Here is an 18490-nt window from a genome sequence, read left to right as displayed (position 1 = left end):
CTGGAGGACCCTGACTCCGTGGTTCCCTTGGCCCCAGGGGGTCGGGCCGGAGGTGGCACCGTGCGGCGCGGGACCCAGTAATCCCAGCCTGGCCCGGGCTGTAGTGTGGGGACCAAGGCTGCTTCTGGTGTGTTCTGCTTTCCTCTGGGAGGGGGTCTGGCACTGGGGAAGGTGTCCTGCGAGAAATATCTTGGCCTGTTCCAGAACATTCTCTAGAGCAGGGCTGGGGAAGCTGTAGCCTGGCTCTGGGAGTGAGTGGGAAGTGTCACTGGCAGCCTGCCCTTTGGGGTGCTGAGCACCTCCCATGGGAGCCTCCTGCCCACCCCGGACTCTGAGCAGGGCTCACCCGCCGTGGAGGAGCAGGGCCGGGGGGCCTTCGGTGGGGGCCAGGGCGTGGGAAGCGTGGGGGGGTCCTCGAATCGGCAGCCTTCTGCCTCAGTGGGGGCGAGGGAGGCCTGGGCTCCTCGGCTGCCTCCAGGGGGCCCCCAGCCCCTTGTAGTGCTCATTGCCAGCCAGGCCAGGTGGAGGGGAAGATGGCGGGTGCCTGAGCTGGATGGGCTGGTTGCTGGGTTGAGGCTGGATTCAGGGGCCCTAGCCCTCTTTCCACACACCTGGTGTCTGCGGCAGGGGTGCATTGTGGGGCCCCCTGCGGCCCTGGGCTGTGCTCGTGGGGACCCTACCGGGGTAGGTGGGCAAGACTGCAGGAGGGGGGTTGGGGCCTGCCATGGTGGGGGCGTCCTGAGGTCATGTCCGTGCTCCACTGGGAAACGCGGCCACTGGCCTGGGCTCCTCGGGGCACCTCAGGCCCCATGTCAGTAACTGCCCTGCTCTGGGAAAAATTTTCCTTTTTCTCTTTCACTACCATCAAAGGCCAGCCCAGGCCTGCTGTGAACCCCAAGTGTTGCTCCCAGGCCCCTGGCTCTGGCTACAACGCACGGATCTGGATGCCCGCCTTCTTCTGCCTCCCTCCGCTCACCTCGTGCCCTTTCCTCCCCCAGCCAAGGCCCTGGGCACAGCCGGGTCCTGTGAGGACCTTTAGGGCTCCCTGTGGGGCCCGGGGCTGGCGCTGGGGGGAGCCAGTCCCCATGACAGAGGGCACAGCCACGGGGTGCAGACCTGGGTCTCGGTCTCCTGGTCTCCCTGTTGCCCCGGTGTGCTGGGCTGGAATTTGCAGGGCCCTTCCTGCCTAGGCTGGGGGCTGGCTCTGCGCCTGGGCCTGGGTGTTGCAGGGATGGTCCGGCCTGGGCTGGGGTCCTGGCCAGTGGGGGTCCCGCACCTCAGACCCCTCAGCTGTGGTCCAGGGCTGCCTACCCTCTTGGGCAAGGGGCGGCTGGAAGCTCCAGGTCAGCCATGGGGTCTCAGTGTGGCCCTAGGGGTGGGGCTGAGTCCCCGAAACCTCGAGCCCTTTGCTGGCAGAAGGCGTCTTTGGCACAAGGAAGGTGAAAAGATTCTCAGAGGATTACTTCTGGCCCCAAACCAATGCAGGCCAGGCGCCTCGCTGACTGGGTGCACCTGTGGGGACGGGTGGCCGGTGAATGCACCCATCTGACAGGCTCTTGCTCATGTGCACACCCAGACGATATACACTTAGATCTGTACATGCTGGACACGTGCCTGGACGTGCACACACTCAGCCATTCAAGTTGAGGCAGACACACATGGACATGTACACGTGCTTGGACACGCATGCTCTGATACACACACGCCCAGACAGACATGCTCAGTCATGCTCCCCTTGAGACACGTGTTCAGACATGCGTACACACACAGTGCTCATTGATGCACACGCTCAGACACGCACATGCTTGAAAACACGCCTGGACGTGCACACATGCACGCTCAGGCAGACATGGACATGCTCGTGCACACGCTCTGACACATGCCCAGAGACACTCAGGCACGTGCTCAGACATGCTCAGATACGCTTGGACACATACTCAGGCACACACGTGCACGCACACTCAGGCATGCACACGTTCAGACACGCATACACTCAGTGCTCATTCGTGCACACAGACACGCACGCTCAAACGTGCATGCTCAGGCACGCTGAGAGCCAGCCGGCCAGGGAAATGGCCCCTGCCCTCCGTGTGTCCCCCCCCCAGTCCAGACCCACTCCGGACAGGGAGGCCGCCTTCCCTCCTGGTGTCTGCCCTGTGCCCCTCAACAGAGGCCCTGCAGCCCCTCAGGCTTCTGGGGCAGGAGTGGAGAGGGCTGGGGGTGCAGAGGGGCGTGTGCTGACCAAGGTCAGGCCTGGAGGAGACGGCTGCCTTGCCCTGGCCCTGTCCTTGGCCCCAGCTGCCTGATGTGCCACGGGAGCCCGCAGGACAAGGCGTCCCACCCTCTCCCCGTGTGCCTGAGGGATTGGCTGAGCCCAGGTGTTACCAGGACGGTGAGCCCCCAAAGGTAGAGGAACATGGCTGTGGCCCCCGGGCTGCCCAGGGCTGAGGGTGCTGGGCAGGGCTCCCTTGGGTTGGTTGTGGTGTGGGCACGGCTCTGAGGCCCTGCCGTGTCCACTGCCTTGTTCTGGTGTCCCAGACGCCCAGGACTCTGCACACCAAGGTGGGGCTGACAGCAGTTCTGGCCGCGTCCCGTTCGGCTACCCCCAACTGCACCCTGAGTCCTGCTCAGGTGTGCAGAGTCAGCAGGGGGCGGGAGGATGTCACCTGGGCACCCGGGGCCCTCCCAGGGACCCGCTGTGAGGGAGCAGCCCCTTGGCTGGCTGCCCTGACGTGCTGCCCTTTGCCCCCGCATTGTCCACCCTCTGGCCTCCTGGGTCACCACCACAGCCCGCCTGCCGCGCAAGCCTTCTAGTCACCTCCAGACACAGGGTCAGTCCATGTGGGCTGACCCGGACTCCTTGGGATCTCTCCCTCTGGCACCCGGCAGGCCATCCTAGGCTGGAGCTCTAGTCACAGGAAACCCTCCCGTCCTCCCCACACGGGGGCTCCCTGAGCTCACCCTTGTGCTCAGAAAGCAGCCCCAACCCCGGCAGCCCGCCACCCCCAGCTGTCCCCAGCCTCCCGCAGCCACCCCCAGCTGGCCTCCAGCATGCCGAGACGGCTCATAGCTGGAGGCTGGGCAGACACCCAGGCCTGGCCAGTGGCCGGCGGGAGCAGCCACACGGCTTATGGCTCCATGGATGGGCACCCGGGCCTGCCGCCTGGAACCTTGCAGGACTGGGCCCTCCCCGAGCCCGGCCCCTGGGCCAGGCATCCCTGCGGAACCGGTCCCAGCTTCCCTGGTAGCTGCTTGGCCCCTTGCACCGGCCTCAGCCCTGGCCTTGCCCGGGGCTTGAGGCTCACCCTGCCCTTCGGGCCCAGCAGCCAGCCTTCACTTGGTCCACTCGGCGGGCGGAGGCCATTGGCTAGACCAGTGTCTGCAGCGGTCACAGAGATGGGGCCTGTAAGCAGGGTGGCCCGTCCACGGAGCGATGGTGCCCCATGCCCTGTGCAGAGCCCTGCGCTTCGGACACAAGGGAGCAGGCCCCAGGCAGGCGAGGTCACTGTGGCGAGAGAAGGCCAGAAACCCAAGCCAGTGGTGTGGCCCGAGCCCCAGGGGAGCAGGGCCACACAGGGGTCAGAGTGTGTGCGTCTGTGTGCCAACAGGTGGCAGCTGACGGAGCGTGGCGTGGGGCTGGTGGGCGGAGGCATGGCCACGGGGCCTTAAGTGCCTGCGGTGGGTGGGTCTGCCCACCTGAGGCCCTCCCCGCTTCTCTGCCCCCCACCCCCCACCCACTATGTCCCACCCCTGGGCCTGGCCTTCAGCCCCTGGGACAAGCCTGACCTGAAGTCCTGCTCTCAGCAGGGTCACCGCAGCTGCCTCTACCCGGCGGCCAGGCAGGGCCCTGAGCAGGCACCCCAGGAGGGCTGGACCGGGACCCCTCACACCAGCCGTGCCCGACACACACGTGCACGGGTGGGAGCTGCCGCCGTCCGGCCACGCCCGCCTTGACCCCCCGAGGGACTCCAGCGTGGGCCCACCGGTCGCTCCACCCGTTCCCTCGGCGGTCTGGAGGGGCTGGGGGTGGCAGTGTCTGAAGGGGCTGGTTGCCATGGCTACCATAGGGTTCCGAGGCCTGTCATCTGGTTCCTGCCTCAGCCAATCGGCGGCAGAGCCTGGCTGCAGCCTCGAGTCTCGCTTCCCTCTCAGTCACAGTGGCCAAGCAGGACCCGCTGCCTGAGAGGCTGGGACGCTCGGACGAGGCCAGGCCCATCATGGCGGACCGTGGGGCAGAGGGGCGCGGGCCGGCGGCCGGAGCCAGGCAGGTGAGGTAAGCCGGGCGGGCGGGCAGACGGAGTCCAGACGGTGGCCCCGCGGCCCGCTGCCCATTGCTCTTGGGACGCAGTCCTGCCCCCAGCCCAGCCCACCCTCATTGTCCTCCCCACCCTGGACCCTCTCCCCAGATGCCCCGGGAAGGTTGCTGGTGGAGAAACAAAGAAAGCAGCCGAGGCCGAGTCCCACATGCCAGGGCCCGAAAATCGCCCTCACGGGCCTTTCACGGCAAATCTCGCAAGCAGGCGGCATCAAAGACCCCCGGCCGGCTCCCAGCCCCTCGCCTTGGCCCTGCTCCCTGGCCGACTGTCCATTGTAAAGTCCATTTGGTTTAAAGGGCGGTTTCCCACGAAAAATTTTTTAAAAAGGCAAAAAAAAAAAAAGAAAGAAAAAACGTCCATGTATAGTGGGGGAGCGGCCAGTGCAGGATGGATCAGAAACGCCAAATCCCATTACCCGGGACTTCAGAAGACAGGCCCGCCAAGGCAGCTTGCTGCTAGCAGCTGGTAAATGGAGTCCCCTTCGGAGATCAAAGAGGGCACATATCTGTGTGCATGCGTGTGCGAGGGCTGCGCCGTGGGGCCGAACGAGGGTCCGCGGCACGGTGCAACCTTCCTCCATGGGGCTGCGTCCAGCCGGGCCGGCCATGCCTGGCAGGCGAGCAGCAGGCTCTCTCCACAGCCTGGCTGGGCCTGGCCTCCATCTTCTCTGCCTTTTGGTCCCTTCTCAAGTTCTGTGTGGACGGGCCTGGGCAACCGTGTGTGCAGGCCCGGCCAGTGGCTGGGCAGTGGCCGTGGGCACCCAGATGGCCAGGCAGGCATGTCCTGGGGTTCAAAGCCTCTGTCAGGGCAACGGATAGGTCATTAGGTGACCTCGGAGAAGCAAATCTTTTAATGCACTGTGGCTAATCCAGTGCACTTTTGTTTGCCATGACAGATTCGGCAGCAACAAAGGGCCGGGGGTCCCCGGCCTATGTAATCACGTGCTCCTAGCGCGGCTGGGCGGGTGCAGGGCCCCTCCCTGCCGAGGGTGACTGCGGGGCGGGCGAGGCTGTGGCCGCCAGGGTGTCCTGACAGCTGCGGCTGGTGGGGCCGGGTCCTTGCAGGTGTGGGAGGTGAGCGAGGTGAGTCTGGTCTCAGAGGACGGGTGGCAGGAGCCCCACCTCGTGTGGCCTGTGGGGAAGGGGACCCCCAGATGGGAAAGGCATCAGCACAGGCAAGGGGACGCCAGGGACCAGGGCTGGGAGCAGGAAACCAACCCGGCACCCGGGGCCCAAGGCTGTGTGGGGAGGTGCTACCTGGGCCCTGGAGCCCCAACTTTCTTGGGAAGATTGGGTCGGGGGTCCCACATCCCCCTGCCCGGGTCTGAAATACCGGAGACCCCAGGCCCGTGGGGGACTGTGCTTCGTGCTCGCAGACCCTCACTCTGCTGAGGACATTGGCTCTGGGCAACACCTCCTGCCGTCCTCGTGCCGTGGTGACAGTGACATCCCACCTCTGCCCACGGTGATGGTGACTGTCGGGGGACAGATGGCGCCTGCTCCGGGGCCTGCCTGCTTTCCACCTGGCTGCAGAAAAGCAGCCGAGAGCAGTGCCGGCCCAGTGCTCCCGTGACCCGTGCTCCTCGCCATGCTCCGGTGCCTGTGCCTGCAGCTTCAGGGCTTCCTCCCGGGGTCCCTGCGCCTCTGCGGGGCAGCAGCGAGGGCAGCTGGGGCGTGAGGCTCCATGCCTGCCCCCTCCCCCGAGCCCGGAATCACGGGAAACAGGGCGCAGGGACAGACAGATGGAGCCCGAGGCCAGGCCTCCCAGGGGCAGATGGGTGGGGAGGCCGGGATCCCGAATCAGAGGGGCCCCTCTCGGTCCTCTGTCCACTGGACAGCCGCAGGGTGCATGTGCTGACCGCTGAGCACAGCGCGGGCCGGGCCCCGGGGTCCTCCTTGGTCGGGCGGGGCACAAAGTCTTCAGCACTCTTTTTATTTCAAAGGTTTCCTTTTAGGCCCAAATTGAAGTAAATAATTTCTGCTTTTAAGATTTTCATTTAATTCTTGGAAAGCATGCATGGATATCATCTACAGTTAATCAAATCCCCTTGCTTGGGCCTAGGTGTCAGACTCCTGCTCCCTGCAAAGGGGTGTTTGTATCTTAGAGGACCCCAAAACCAAGAGGATGGGCCCCACCGTGGATGTGCCTGTGCAGCGGCCACCACTGTTCAGTTGGCAGCTGACCCCCACTGCTGTCCTCCTGTCTTCATAGCCCTTCTTGGGGTCCCTCTGGCCGGGGAGACCTGAGTCCCTCCCCCGTCCCCCTGTCTGGTCTCCCTCTGCCCCCCACCCACTGCTACAGCCCCCGTTGGCAGGTTCCCTGCATTTCCCCCAGGCCTTCTGACTCCCTTCCTGTCCCTGCAGGGTGGGAGGCCTGAGGAGCAAGAGGCCCGCGGACCCCATCCTGGCCCCAGGGCTTGGGGACACCCGCCGCCATGGGCCAGGAGGATGACAGATGCAGATGTAGCCCCGAGAGCCTGGTTTGGCCACAGCAGCAGCTCTGCAGACCCAAGGCAAGCACCGGGGGCCGTGTATGGGAGGGGGGGGCTCCTCCAAGGGCAGCGTCTGTCCCAAGTTCTCGTCACCCCACGGAACCTGCTATGCCACAAAGGCCCCCTGCTCAGTCTCCTCTTGGGAGAGGGGTGCCCGCGCCGTGGGACCCTGAGGTGCAGCCCGCCTGCTGGGGCTGCAGTGGGGCCCGCGTCGGTTCAATCCAGGTTGCCTGAGGCATGGCAATGGCCCTAGGAGGACTGGGGGCACTTTCCCAGGGCCCTCCCTCCCTCCGCTAGCAATGCTGGGTCCTGGGTGAGGTGGGCTGGCAGGGGGTGGGGGCAGGGGGCCACCTGGCCTCTCAGCCCAGGCAGGTACCACTGGCCCAATGTTGGTTGGTGGCTCAGGGAGTGACGAGCTGGGCCTTCTGCCCCTGACTCTGTCAGCTGATGACAGACGGTGTCCAGGAGAGGCTATGGTGGTGGGCAAAGGGTGGCTTGGGAGAGCTGGGGTGGCGACACAGGTGGAAGCCCGGAAGAAGGCAAGTGATCAGGCGCATGGAGAAGAGGCCAGGAGGGACTGGTGGATGGGGGCTGGACAGGTGCAGACAGACCGGGGTTGGGTGCCCCAGGCCAGAGGAGGTGAGCAAGTCCCTTTGCACAGAGCCACAGCTTCCTCGCTGCAAACTGGGGGAACAGCTGGCCCTTGGGGGCTCTTGGGTGCACCCAGCGCGGGTCAGCGTCCTGGGCAGAACCATGGGCTGGGGAGTAGATGTGATTCCCGGGGAAAGGACGCTGCAATTTTCTGGTGCCACAACCCTGTTCTGGGGTGGCCCTGGAACTGACAGGGTTTGGCTGGCCAGAGCTGGTCCCCAGCGGCAGCCAGGTGGGGCTGTGCACGTGCCGCCTTCCGGGACCTGTGGCGGGCAGGCGGGCAGCACAGCGATGGCCAGCCAGGCTCCCAGGCTAGGGCCCCAGACCTCGGCAAGACCAGTCACCACGACCGCACTGGGAGAGGGGTGGGTGCCAGGCCGGAACCTCCGGAGGTCCTCACCCTCAGGAGAGCCCTAGCCTGGACCCTGGATGATGCTTGGGAGAAATCGAGGCAGGCGGGTAGCAGGTCGGCCACCCCCGGCCGACAGCCCTCTGGAGGCTGTAGCTCCCGCCAAGGGAAAGCAGATTTACTGGATGCCTGCTGGGTGTCCGCCTGCTGGGTGTCCGCCTGCGTCCCCACGGCCTGGGGACTCCCCGGGTCACGGCCAGTTGTGGGCAGCTGGCGTGGACAGGGGGTTGAACGCGGGTCTGGATGCACCCGGGGCTCAGCTCCGGCCCGCGGGCCGCCAGACCCTGAGACACAATGGGGGGTTTCCCAGGGCCATCTCCTTTACGCCGGCCGCCGCGGACGCCGCTGCTTCGCGAGCGCTTTGCCCAGCTCTCTTCCGGGTCCCTTGTGCTCGCGCAGTCCCCGCCCCCGAGCAGACTGCGCCTCGAGCTAATTGGCTATTGTCTGAACCACGCCCCCGCGCTTAGGCCCCGCCTCACACCCTTGCTCCGTGCTCACCCTCTCAGAACTGCCCCACGCTCTCGCCCCGCCCCCACCCTCTTGGACCAGCCCCCCACTCTCGACCCCGCCCCCACTCTCGGCCCCGCCCTCAAGCTCTCGGCCCCTCCCACGCCCTCGGCCCCGCCCTCACGCTCCCGGCCCCGCCCCACGTTCGGTCCCGCCCCCGTACTTCCGGGCGGCGCCGGCGGGGGCGCTGGGGCTTGGGCTTCGGCGCTTTAGGCTCCTGCTCCCGGCTCCGGGAAGCGACCGCCGCCGCCGAAGCCGCCAGAGTCAGGCCCGAGCCGCGGTCGCTGTGCAGCGGGCCGGTGAGCGGGGCGGTCGGGCCTCGGCGGCGCCCTGCGCCCCTCACGGGCCTCTCCGGGCGCCGCGCCGCCGCCGTCGCGATGGGGGCCGCCCGGGGCCGCGCCCCCGCGCCGCCCCGCCTGTCGCGCCTGTCGCGCCGCCGCTGAGCGCATGGGCCGCGCGGCTCCGGGAGCCGGGCCCGGAGCCCAGTCGCCGCCGCCGTGCGCGGGTGAGTTGCGCGGCCGGGGCCGGCGGGCGCTGTCGGGGGGGCGGCGGGCCTGTGGCGGACGCCCCATTGTAGGCCGCACTAGGCCTGGCCGGGGGCTGGGACCCGGAAGAGGGGCGGCGAGGGTGTGCGGGGGCTGGGGTGCGCCATGAGGGCCGAGAGTGTGCAGGGCGTGGGTTGCAGGGACCGAGGGTGTGCAGACTTCCCGGGTGGGCCGCCGGGACTGCACGTGCATGTGGAGGGCGGGTCAGGGGTTGGGGGGCGAGGGAGCAGGGGAGGTGTGCAGGAGTGCAAAGGTCGGGGCGGGAGAGGCAGGAGGGTGCCCGGGGCTCGGGACAGCGGATACTGGCAGGGGGTGGGGGCGACGAGGATCCTTGACGTTGGAGTGTGTGAAGGGGGAATAGTGCCGGGCTCGACTCAGAATGGGCGATTCTGGGTCTAGGAGTGTGAAGGAAGAGAAGAAGCCCTCAGGTTCTGCTCCGTGTGTGGGCACGGTGTGGGGTGTGCTGTGGTCCTGGTCTGTGGTGTGTTTCGGAGTGTGAGTGGACGCACAGCTGCTGGGACCAAATGGTCTGTTCAGGGATCCCGCCATGACCCTCCACCCCCCAAGAAAAACAGTAGGACAAGGTGTCCAAAACTCACGCGGGCACCCCCTCTCTGTGCTTTGGCTTGTTTGAGTACCGAGTTGGCTCTGGCTTCTGTAACCCTTCAGGTACCCCAAACCTGCTTTTTTTTTTGCTGCCAAAAAAAAACAGGTCTCTCTCCTGGGTGGTGGGTCTTAGGTTTTTCCTGCACCCCACATTTTGGAATTCCACATTATGGAATTTAACAGCCCCCATAAGAGAGCAGCAGTGGCAAGGTAGTAAAACTTTTAGCTTTGCACTGAGGATAGTAGAGAAAGCACGTCAACCCTCTGGTGGTTTTACTCAGCCCGACTCTATGGTAGATTTAAAGGTTTCTGTTGTGCACACTGGTTCCCCTTTTGCTCACACTTATGTTCTCGGGTGTACTTGGATCCACAGTCCAAATCCTATCACAAAGATAGTCAGCAAAAGCTCAGTTTCAGTTTTAAGAAAGTCTGCCAGGGACAGGGAAAGGAAAGCATTTAAAATACAAGGTTCCTATTTGATTTCTTGAGTGTCCAGTTTCAGAAAAGCTAAGTGAACTCTTTTGCTTTAAAGTGGTCCTTGAGAATTCAGGTGGTGGGGAATGGGTTGCATTTCAAACGATAGCTTTGACCCTTGAAGAGTTTAAAAGACAGTTGGAAAAATGTCAGAATCGTGTATGTTGCCTTCACGTTCTATGTAAATCATAAGTTCAAAAGTTATGTTTAAGTGAAAGGAGGTATACGTGGGTATTTGGTTATTCCTGAGGCAGAGCTGGTACCCAGGTTATGCCAGGTGCGGCTAAAGGGAGCTTGAAGTGCCGGATCAGCCTCTTAGATTCCTTTATGGAAACACTTTATTGATGGTGGTGGCAGCTGTGGGCTGGGCTCGATGCTCATGGGCATTTGATCTGACCTGAGTTAGAAAACTGCTGTGAAAACTGGTTCAGAATGCTTAGAGTGGATTTGGCTCACATGTGAACTAAAAGGTTAACGTCTTGGAAGCTGGTTTTCTAATAAAGGGTTAGATCTCGAGTTTGCTGCAGTGTCTGTAACACAGTTATTCAGCGTCTGTAAGGACCTAGTGCATGGCACATACAACAGTTTCCTTTTCCTTTATGTCTGTGTATAACAACATATTTGCTCGTGCCCATTGGCTGCAGGACCTTGTTTAAATCAGGGCCGCTGCAGAGAGTTGTGGAGACACATGTGACAGAGACTTGTGGTGAGTCACTCCTGACGTTTCCAGTGTCTCAGTTCTCTCTTGAGGCTGGTGAGCTGCAGATTGTATCCTCGGGTGAGGCTCAGGTGGTCAGGGTGTGGCCTGGACAAGAGGACATGAAGCCTTAACAAGCTGGGGCAGAGCTGCAGACACGGAAGGTGCTCTCTTGGCGTGGATGGGGCTGAAAGGAAGTGACTTGGCAATTGAGGTGGCCTGTGAGCTGCAGGATGCCCCAGCCCCTGGGGCCTTGACCTTAAACAGGCTGTTCCTGCTGAGGCTGTGATCACGGCCTACCCGGTAGTCTTCGTGAAAAGTTGTTACCTGCAGAAATGCCACCTGGGTACCAGCAGCCGTTACATGGACCGGTGGCTGTGGCGGCTGCTCTTTGTGTTGGCTCTGGGGCTTGTTTTGCTCACCCCAGCCTTCAGTGCTCCAGGCATCTGACCCCAGCCGCCTCTCCGTGAAGGCCTCTGTCCAGAACGTTTTAGCTGAGACAGCGCACATCCCAGCAGGTCACGTGGGCTCAGCACCTCGACCAGCTGGGAGAGGGCGCAGCCAGCGTGGGCTCTGCTCGGTGGAGCAGGGAGGCCCTGGAAACTCGGCCCGGGGCTGTCCTCTTGGTGTGCTCCGTGCAGGCTTGTGGCAGCCAGCACAGCAAAAGCCTTAGTTCCGCGACCTCTGAGAGGGGAGTTCATGGACTTAAATTGTGTGAACGCCACGCTTTTTCGTTAGAAAGCATAATTGTACTTGCATCTGATTTCTTTCTGTACTTTCTCCATTGCTTTTAAGGGTCTCATCTCCATTTGCTGTCAGAAGGACACTTTCCTCACCAGAAAGGGTTTAGCCCGACAGCTTCCTCACGCTGTTCTCTGACATAAGTGTGTTTAAGATGGACGCTGTCGGAAAGCATCTGTGAGGATGGCTGACGTCCTTGGGCGTTGAGGGTGACCTGTTCTGAATTGTCTTTTCACATGTGTGCTGAGAATTAGAGGAACGACTCGTGTGCGCTCACACTCATTGCAAGTCTGCAGGTCATACCAAGTGTGAACTGATGGGGTGGGTGGGAACTTGCTGGTCATTGGCCAAGAGACCGTGGAACCCAGAAGGTGGGCGCCACGGGGGGCAGGCAAGGCCTCTGCTTACCGTTGACGCCTCCTTTCTGTGTCTGAGTGTTGTGGTGACCCCATGGGGCAGGGCGGGTGATTATCCTTTTTTATGAGTGAGGGCCCGGCTCTCCCGGAGATGCAAGCATGCAGGGTGAGAAGCGCCTTCTCTCCCTCCAGCTCTCCTGCTCCCTGACACTCTGGCTGTTCTCACAGGACGCCTGAGGGGGCTCTGTGGTTTAGTTGCCCTTCTTCCCGCAAGAGGGATTCCTAGAGCTGTAGAAGTTCCAGAAGTTGTGATAATGTAGAGCACACTCGTGGCCCATCGTGTCTTGACTGAACTTCTCTCTGAGTTTTCTGCTTTGAGTCTGAGCGGGAGGGAGGGCGTCCTTGCGAGGCCTCTGGCTGTGTGTCCGTGCTCCCACTCCTAATCCTTGTCCTCTTAATGGTTTCAACAGGACAGATTGATTCACTTTGGAGCTGTAAGTACTGATGTATTAGGGCATCGCCCATTGTTCCTTGACGCAGAGACCCCAAAATGAATATGCAAGAGCAGGGTTTCCCCTTGGACCTCGGAGCGAGTTTCACCGAAGATGCTCCCAGACCCCCCGTGCCCGGCGAGGAAGGCGAACTGGTGTCCGCGGACCCCAGGCCGGCCAGCCACGGCTTCTGCTCCGGGAAAGGTGCCGGCGCCAAGGGGGAGGCCTCCACAGCCACTCCGCGGCGCCCCGACCTGGACCTGGGCTACGAGCCCGAGGGGAGCGCCTCGCCCACACCCCCGTACTTGAGGTGGGCCGAGTCGCTGCACTCCCTGCTGGATGACCAGGATGGGATCAACCTGTTCAGGGCCTTCCTGAAGCAGGAGGACTGTGCCGACGTGCTGGACTTCTGGTTCGCCTGCAGTGGCTTCCGGCGCCTGGAGCCTTGCGACTCCAACGAGGAGAAGAGGCTGAAGCTGGCGAAAGCCATCTACAGGAAGTACATCCTCGACAGCGGTGGGATCGTGTCCAGGCACACCAAGCCGGCCACCAAGAGCTTCATCAAGGACTGCATCGTGAGGCAGCAGGTGGACCCTGCCACATTCGACCAGGCCCAGACGGAAATCCAGGCTGCCATGGAAGCCAACACCTACCCCTCCTTCCTCAAGTCCGACATCTACCTGGAGTACACGCGGACGGGTGTGGAGAGCCCAAAGGGCTGCGGCGACCAGAGCCCGGGGTCGGGGGCCAGCAGGGGCGTGCCCGGGTACCTGCCCACACTGAACGAGGATGAGGAGTGGAAGTGCGACCAGGATGCGGACACGGGCACCGGCCACGACCCCGCTCCCCCCGGCAGGCTCACTCAGCAGCTGCGCCCGGAGCCGGCTGCGCAGCGGGCCCCCTCCGGCAGGCGGTACAGCGAGGGCCGAGAGCTCAGGTGAGTCAGGCGTGGCCGGAGAGCAAGGTCGGGGGGGTCTTTAGTGTTGACCCGAGCGGAAGGTGGTACTCCTGTTTTGGTTGCATTCTGGTTTTATTTTTTATTCGTGATACTTTTGCATTTGTCATGAAATGTTTTTAAAGTGGGGAATGTTGAGAATACTTTAAGAACATGTGGCTCTGCAAGTCGTTAGACATGCTGGGACTCTTAGATGGCACAGTGACACTTAAACTTTCCCTTCAGTCACACTTGAGTCCGGGCGTAGACGGAGCTGCCAGTAAACGCGGCCGAGCTCCGCGAAGGGAGGTGCTGGCAGGGCGGCACCGGGCAGGGCCTGTGCTGTTGGCACCCGCTGAGGTGGGCTCTGCCGCGCCTGCCGCCGCCTCCTGGGGCTGAGTGGTGCTGTGGGTTTCTGGGTGCTGAGTTGTTGGAGCACTTTGAAAACTTCCTGAGGCTGGGGCTGCAGTCAGGGGGTTGACGTCTTTCCTGCCAACAGAACATGCCAGGTCAGTCTGCACACCCAGGGGCCCCTGAGGTGACGCTTACAGGGTCTGCATGTAGGCACAGACACGCTCTTGGTAGGGTAGGGCTGTGCTGCGAAGACGGCGGTGCACGTTTGGAAACCTTTCCTTAATTCTTTCCTCTAATCCCTCACGTGGCAGCTGGAGGGCTCGAGTCTCTTGCAGGTGTGGACTCGGGCTTCCATTATCTGCTCACTTTTCTGTGGAAGGTGGCTGGGGACTGCAGCCTGGGAGAGTTTGAAAGTCTAGAATTCGCGCAGCCCCTGCTGATTTAATCAAGAGCCCAAAAGCACACTCCCCCGTCCCGGGACTCGCCCTGCATCGTTCTTCAGGCTCACGGTGACAGAGAGAGAGGCTGCTTGCAGTAAGCAAGGATTATTTCTGTGGTTCAAATATCCTTCACTTTAAGTAATAAGAGTCAAAGTGGACTGTTTAAAGTAAATTTTTTGTTTCTTTTGTTCATTGTCTTTAGCCAAAAGCTATTTATTTAGCAAGCTTTTTAGAACAGAACATGTTATAGAATCATCCTGTTATGTAAGGGTGGTGTAACTGACACAGTTTCTAAAAGCTGAAACTTTTTGGGCGTGATTCTAAAGATGGGATTAAACTTGAGGCGTGGGCTGCAGGGGAAAAATTGAGCTCAATTCTGATTTCTAATTTTAAAAGTTCCTGCACCTGCTGTCCCTCCCCAGATCAGCCCCAGCCTATACCTTTTCAGGCCTCAGCCCTGAGATGTGATTGTGTGTTTTTCTGCGCTGTGTGTAATGAGCAACCTTTGCTGTCGCATCGATCCATCGTGTTGGCCTCACCTACCAGGGACACTCGGTCGGCGGCCTGAGGACCATCAGGTCTCACCTGTCTGCGGATCGACTGCCCCTCTTCTCTTGGTTTCTGGGACTCACAGGGTCATCGTGCACGACCCCGCCAGGGCCCAGAGCTCAACCTAGCGCCTCCTGTTAATTCTCGTTGGGACATTCCATATGCCAGGTGAGGGGGTGTCTGCAAGGATGTGCTTGGATACAAGTAACAGAAAATCCAGCCTGACTTGACTTGATGTGCGGGATGGGTTGAGACACATAAACAAAAGGTCTAGAAGCAGGACCAGCTTCAGGCATGGCTTGACTGGGGCTCCAGCCCCGTTTCTTTGTGCTTCTCTTGGGCTCTCCATTCCTTGCAAGCAGCTGTGTTCTCAGGTTCTCCTTGTGTGAGACGCTGCCCACAGGTGGCGTGGGTCCAGACTTCCCCGTCCACGGACCTGTGTCTTGCTGTGGTGGCTGCATGTCCCGTGGTGTGTGTCCCATCCCAGCATAATCGCTGTGCGTGGTTCTGGGGCCGTGGTGCTTCGTCGGGCAGGGACCCCCTGGAGGGAGAGTGGGGTGACCACCCAGGCAGCCTGCTGCTCTGCCATGGGGGAGGCTTGCCCCCCCAAAGGAAGATTGGGGCTCACAGGGGAAGGGAAAAGGGGAGCAGGCGCTGCACAGTGACCACAAACGCCCACCGCAGAAGGGTGGAGGAGTTTGGGTCCCTGCAGTTACTGCAGGCAGCAGGGCCTGAACTCGGCGTCTGGCTCTGCACAGTCGCCCTGGTCCGCAGTCCTTTCCCGCACCGCCTTGAGTGTGCCTCGCTGGCGTCCTTGGCCTCGCCTGGCTGGGTGGCGGTCCTCGTCCTTGCTGCACACGCACGGTGCTCCCTGCAGTCGAGGGGAGGACAGAAAAGTGAGTCTTTGGCAGAGCTGGGCTCTGTCAGGGCTGAGAAACTGAGATGCCCTGGCCCGTCTCCACCTCGGTCCTCCTGCCCTGTGGTCCCTTGGCCCCCGGAGGCTGCCTCCGGCTCTGGGCCCCTGGGCTGTGTGCAGGAGCCTTCCGGGTTGGGTCTGGTGACTCACACCCAGCGTTTTAATTGGTGTGACATAGCAGTCTGCTGGAGACTTGAATCGTGGCTGTTAATTTGATTATTCAGTATTAGGTGCCCAGAGGCTGTGAAAAGTCCTGCTTTCTCTTCTCTCACGCTTGGTGGGGGCCATTCAGGCCTGTCGAAAGCCGGCCTCGCCCGGGCCTGCTGTGGGTCTGGTCGTTCGCTGGGAGCCCGGCTGCCTCCGCCCTCCGCCCCTGCCCTCCCTGTCCCTGCCGGTCTCCAAGTCACACCAGCACCTGCTTCCCACCTGTTCTGTTTCCTGCCTCCTCACTGGCTAAGAAGTTCCCTGTGAACAGGGTCTCGTGGCGTCTTGCGGCAGGACAGTCGAGGGCTCTCTGTCGCCACTGGTCATTTGGCCGTGCTGGGGAGTGGATCCCGCCGGACGCTGCAGACAGCAGAAGACAATGAGAGGACACGTCGAGAAGGTGGAACCTGCCTGCCTTCGCACCACGTGGGAGGACCTCTCCTGGGTCCCCTTCAGAGTTTAACTCAGCAGCCGACGTGTTTGCTAGTTAAAGAAAAAATTGTGGAAAGAGGACGCACCCACCATGGAGGAGGGCAGGAAGCAAGGCTGGCCTTGGGCTCGCGCCAGGCCTCGGGTGAGCTGAGATCCGCGGGCAGCCCTGCCAGGGCCTGAGCCTACGTTTTTGACATGTAGCAAATTCTGCTTCATCTGTAGAATTTTTAGGTTATTTGTTTTGAAAGCTAACTCATTTTTTTAAAAGCAGTTTTATTGAGACATATTCACATGCTATACGGTCCATCCAAAGAATACAACCAGTGGCTTTTGTTATAATCAGAGTTGTGCATTCGTCACCACAGTCAATTTTAGAATGTTTTCATTACTCCAAAAAGAAAAACCGCACACCCCTTAGCAGTCACCTCTCAATCCTGCTATCCTTCCCCAGCCCTGTATAACCACTAATCTAATTCCGTCTCTATAAATTTATTCATACTTAAATTTTATACGAATGGAATCATGCAATATTTGGTACTCTGTGTCTGGTTTCTTTTACTTAGCATAATGGTTTCTTTGTTGTTGTTTTTTTAATTAGAGAAGTTGTAGGTTTATATAAAAGTCATATAAAAATACATCATTCCCATATACCCCTTTGTTGACACTTTTTATTAGTATGGTACCTTTGTTAGTCAATAAAAGAATATTAAAATATTACTGTTAACTATAGTCCATAGTTTGCGTTAGGCATATTTTTTTTTACCATATACCATCCTGTTATTAACACTTTGTAGTATAGTGACATACATTTATTATACTTGTGAACGAACATTCTTATATTTGTACTGACCATAGTCATCATGTGCAACAGGGTTCACTGTGTTATCTAGTCCCATGTTTTATTCTCTAACTTGCCTTCTAGTAAAATACATGACCCAGAACTTCATGTCAACCACATTCACACATATAATTCAGCACTGTTAATTATACTCAGAATAATGTGCTGCCATGCCCACTATCCATTGCACTCAACCTGAACAGAAATTCTGCACAAATTAAGCATCAGGTTGCTGTTCTCTGCCTCCCTTCTATTCCCTGGTAACTTACACTCTAGATTCTAACTCTATGAGTTTGCTGATTGTATGGTGTGATCATACCATATTGTCCTTCTGTGTCTGCTTATTGCACTCAGAATAATGTCCTCCAGGTTCATCCATGTTGTCTCATGCATCAAGACTTCGTTTCTTCTTACAGCTGAATAATATTCCCTTGTGTGTATAGACCACATTTTGTTTATCCATTCTTCAGTTGATGGATGCTTGGGTTGCTTCCGTTTTTTTTGGCAATTGTGAGTAATGCCACTATGAACATTGGTGTGCAAATTTCTGTTCACATCCCAGTTTTCAGTTCTTCTGGTATATGCCTAGTAGCGGGATCGCCCGTTCATAGGGCAGTTCTAGACTTAGCTGCCTGAGGAACTGCCGAATGTCTCCCACAGCACCTGCTCCATTCTACGTTCCTGCCAGCGGGGAATGCGGGTTCCTGCTTCTCCACACCCTCTCCAACCCCTGTAGTTTTCTATTTTTTAATAGTGACCATTGTAGTAGGTGTGAAGTGATATCTCATTGTCATATCACTTCCCTAATAGCTAGTGAAGATGAGCTTCTTTTCATGTGCTTTTTGGCCATTTGTAATTCCTCTTTGGAAAATTGTCTGTGTTTTTGCCCATTTTTTAATTGGATAGTTTGTCTTTTTATTGTTGAGTTGTAGAATTTCTTTATATATTCTGGATATTAAACCCTGATTGGATATGTGGTTTCCAAATATTTTCTCCCATTGAGTAGCCTGCCTTTTCACCTTCTTGACAAAGTCCTTTGAAGCTCAGAAGTTTTCAGTTTTGAGGAGGTCCCATTTATCTATTTTTCCTTTCGTTGCTTGTGCTTTGGGTGTCAAGTCTAAGAAACCACCGCCTACCACAACATTTTTTTTTTTTTTGCCTACCACAAGATCTTGAAGATACTTTCCCACATTTCTTCCTGGAAGTTTTATGGCTCTATCATATTTAGGTCTTTGATCCGTTTTTAGAGTTAATTTTATATATTCTTTTGCATATATCCAGTTTTCCCAGCACCATTTGTTGATACTGCTCTGTATCGTCAGGTGGCTTGGACTTGGCAGCCTTGTTGTACTGCTTTGATCTTGTTTGTACCCCAGAAAAGCCATGTTGTCTTAATCCAGTCTTGTGCTGGCAGACCTGTTGTGAGTGGGACCTTTTGATTAGGTTGTTTCCATGGAGATGTGACCCCACCCATTCAAGGTGGGCATTAGTTCCCTTGCTGGAGTCCTTTATGAGTGGGTAAAAGGCAGAGATATTTTG

General features: G+C 59.2%; 1 protein-coding gene across 1 annotated transcript in view; it reads left to right on the top strand.

Annotated features, from left to right (window-relative positions):
* The first annotated feature begins 8744 nt into the window (after window positions 1-8744).
* AXIN1 (axin 1) overlaps window positions 8745-18490 on the top strand; it is a 65557-nt gene continuing 55811 nt past the window's right edge. Inside the window, exons 1-2 of the mRNA XM_037814266.1 lie at window positions 8745-8879; window positions 12264-13221. Of these exons, the coding sequence (XP_037670194.1) occupies window positions 12344-13221 (878 nt within the window). The 5' untranslated portion in view covers window positions 8745-8879; window positions 12264-12343. The remainder of the gene's footprint in view (window positions 8880-12263; window positions 13222-18490) is intronic.

Source organism: Choloepus didactylus, chromosome 21 (assembly GCF_015220235.1).
Source record: "Choloepus didactylus isolate mChoDid1 chromosome 21, mChoDid1.pri, whole genome shotgun sequence".
Taxonomy (NCBI): domain Eukaryota; kingdom Metazoa; phylum Chordata; class Mammalia; order Pilosa; family Megalonychidae; genus Choloepus; species Choloepus didactylus.
Note: the sequence above shows the minus strand (reverse complement) of the source record. Positions and strands in the feature narration are given on the sequence as shown.